Genomic DNA, 2500 nt, shown 5'->3' on the forward strand with positions numbered 1-2500 from the left:
ATATCTGCCATAAAAAATTCAAGTGACGGAAGCAAGTTGATTAATGAACACGCACCAGTACATGAGTGTTACTTTTTAATAAAAGCGTGGTGTCACAGTTGTCAAGACAACCGATTCTACCTCCATGTCGCCCAGTTTCGAAAGATCGGGTTTCAAATAGAATATGACCCCATCTCTTGCACCCGGAAGAACTGAATTTCGGATAAGCAAGGCAGCCATGAACAAATATGGCGACGTAGCTGTCACGTACATTACCTGTGAAGAAATTCATCGAATATTATTTTTACCCGATATAAAGATATCTTAAAAGCTTACCTCTAAATCTTTAAGTCTTTCCCATTCAGGGGTTAAATAAAATTCTATTCCTGCCCGTGCTCCTGGCAGCAAGCAGTTTCTGATCAGCAAAGCTAACATAAAAAGATAGGGGGAGGTGGCTGTGATGTACATCACCTGTAATAATTACACTATTGGAATAATATACAAATATTCAGTTTTAAGTCACTTCGAAGAATTCTTGAGGCAATCTAACAGTCCCCATGGTATGCATACTAGTGTTCTGCAAGATAACTTGGTCTGAAACGGAAACACGATTTCTTGAAAGTTATAATAATTGAAAATTTGAATTCTTCTGATCTAAAAGAGAACAAAACTTTGATTTTGCAATGCATGTAGAGACTGCTTTCCAAATACATGTTGATATGCTGCAATATCCAACTGTCCGTGGCTAAAATTGCAATTCCATTTCCCTCAAAAAGAATTATAGCAGATTTATTAATCTTATCAGATGTAGATCACCGCATACTGACCTTTCCGGATGATTTGATGCCCTTACATATGCAACAGTAGACAACCACCCAAGCGAATAACAAGGTCAAGGCCAAATCCCACTTTATCTCTCCCATGTTTTCAGGTTCAATTCCATTGGAAATATTCAGCACTTTGTTTCTAAAATCATGAAACGGCATACATGCTATCAAGTTAAAAAGACGACATTCAAAATAGGAGGTAATAAACATCTTAAAATTATTCCATGCGTTAGGTATATAAACAAGAGGCCTACAGGCCTTGTCTATTACCTTAGTATTATTTAAAAGTATCACTTGTCCAAAGGGCTCTGACATTTCTGTTTTCCCAAATTATACCGTATCAGCAAACTTAAAAGAAATCTTTCAAATGACAAAAAGGACAATAATGATATTGGCCCCACCCTGGAACCAAAACCCTTAAACCCTCGGATCATGAAATTCACGATTTTGGTAAAGGACTACTTACGCCTTCTAAATATCCATTTATTTTGAATTTAGTATCAATAGTTCTAAAGAAGATGTTATTTAAATGTATTAAACATAAACACTATATATACCAAGTTTAGTCCCGCCCTGGAGTCAGAACCTCTACCCCGGGGATCTTGAAACTTACATTCATATTTGTGCGCCATGTTTGATGGAACTTCCAGTTGTCCAGTTATTTGTATATGCCCATATTAGGTAGTATTTACACCAATGGACAAGTACGGAGGAGAAAGCGATTTCGTGGGTATTGAAAGGGTTTTAATTTAATATCAAGTTAAACAAGAGGCCCATGGGTCATATCGCTCACTTGAGTCACCTTGGCCCATATTTTAAGATTTTCCCCTACATATTCCCATGTAAAACTTTGATCCCTATTGTGGCCCCAACCTACCCCAGGGGGCTATGATTTTTACAAACTTGAATCTGCACTATGTCATCCACGAAGCTTTCATGTAAATGTAAACTTTTCTGGCCCAGTGGTTCTTGAGAAGATTTTTAAAAAATTTCCCTATACATGTATATGTATGTAAAACTTTAATTCCCTATTGTTGCCCCACTCTACCCTCCGGGGGGGGGGCATGATTTTAACAAACTTGAATCTGTACTATGTCAGGAAGCTTTCAAGTAAATGTAGATTTGTACTTTGCTAGCCCAGTGGTTATTGAGAAGAAGATTTTTAAAGTTTTCCATGTATAATTGTATGAAAACTTTGATCCCTATTGTGGCCCCATCCTACCCCGGGGACCATGATTTGAACAAACTTGAATCTTCACTATATCAGGAAGTTTTCATGTAAAATTCAGCTCTTCTGGCCCAGTGGTTCTTGAGAAGATTTTTAAATGACCCTACCCTATTTTTGCATTTATGTGATTATCTCCCCCATTGAAGGGGACGTGGTCCTTCATTTGAAGACCATGAAAGCCTTTAACCCAAGGATGCTTTTTTTGTTGAAATTGGCCCAGTGGTTCTGGAGAAGAAGTAGAAAATGTAAAAATTTACAGACGACGGACAACAGGCAATCAGGAAAGCTCATTTGAGCTTTCAGCTCAGGTGAGCTAAAAACGAACAGCAGAGTGTAATTTTTCTCTGCCACCATATGATTTTTCCTTCGTCGGAATGGCTCCAGTAACTAAATTTTCGCGCTGATTGTCAATGTTTAGGTTTTTCAGTAAATCCACCTACGAGATATTGTCATAACAAGCATGGTG

At 37.8% G+C, this 2500-nt stretch overlaps 1 protein-coding gene across 3 annotated transcripts in view; it reads right to left on the minus strand.

Moving 5' to 3' along the window:
* Positions 1-2500, minus strand: part of LOC125681261 (sodium- and chloride-dependent taurine transporter-like) — a 28465-nt gene that overhangs the window by 10514 nt on the left and 15451 nt on the right. Inside the window, exons 4-5 of one of the 3 annotated variants that reach the window (XM_048921277.2) lie at positions 807-945; positions 121-255 (exon numbers count right to left, since the gene is read on the minus strand). In XM_048921277.2, coding sequence (XP_048777234.2) covers positions 121-255; positions 807-945 — 274 coding nt within the window. Of the gene's footprint in view, positions 1-120; positions 256-315; positions 451-806; positions 946-2500 lie in introns of all 3 variants that reach the window. The other 2 variants (XM_048921276.2, XM_048921279.2) reach the window with 2 other exon arrangements.

Source organism: Ostrea edulis, chromosome 2 (genome assembly GCF_947568905.1).
Source record: "Ostrea edulis chromosome 2, xbOstEdul1.1, whole genome shotgun sequence".
Classification (NCBI taxonomy): Eukaryota; Metazoa; Mollusca; class Bivalvia; order Ostreida; family Ostreidae; genus Ostrea; species Ostrea edulis.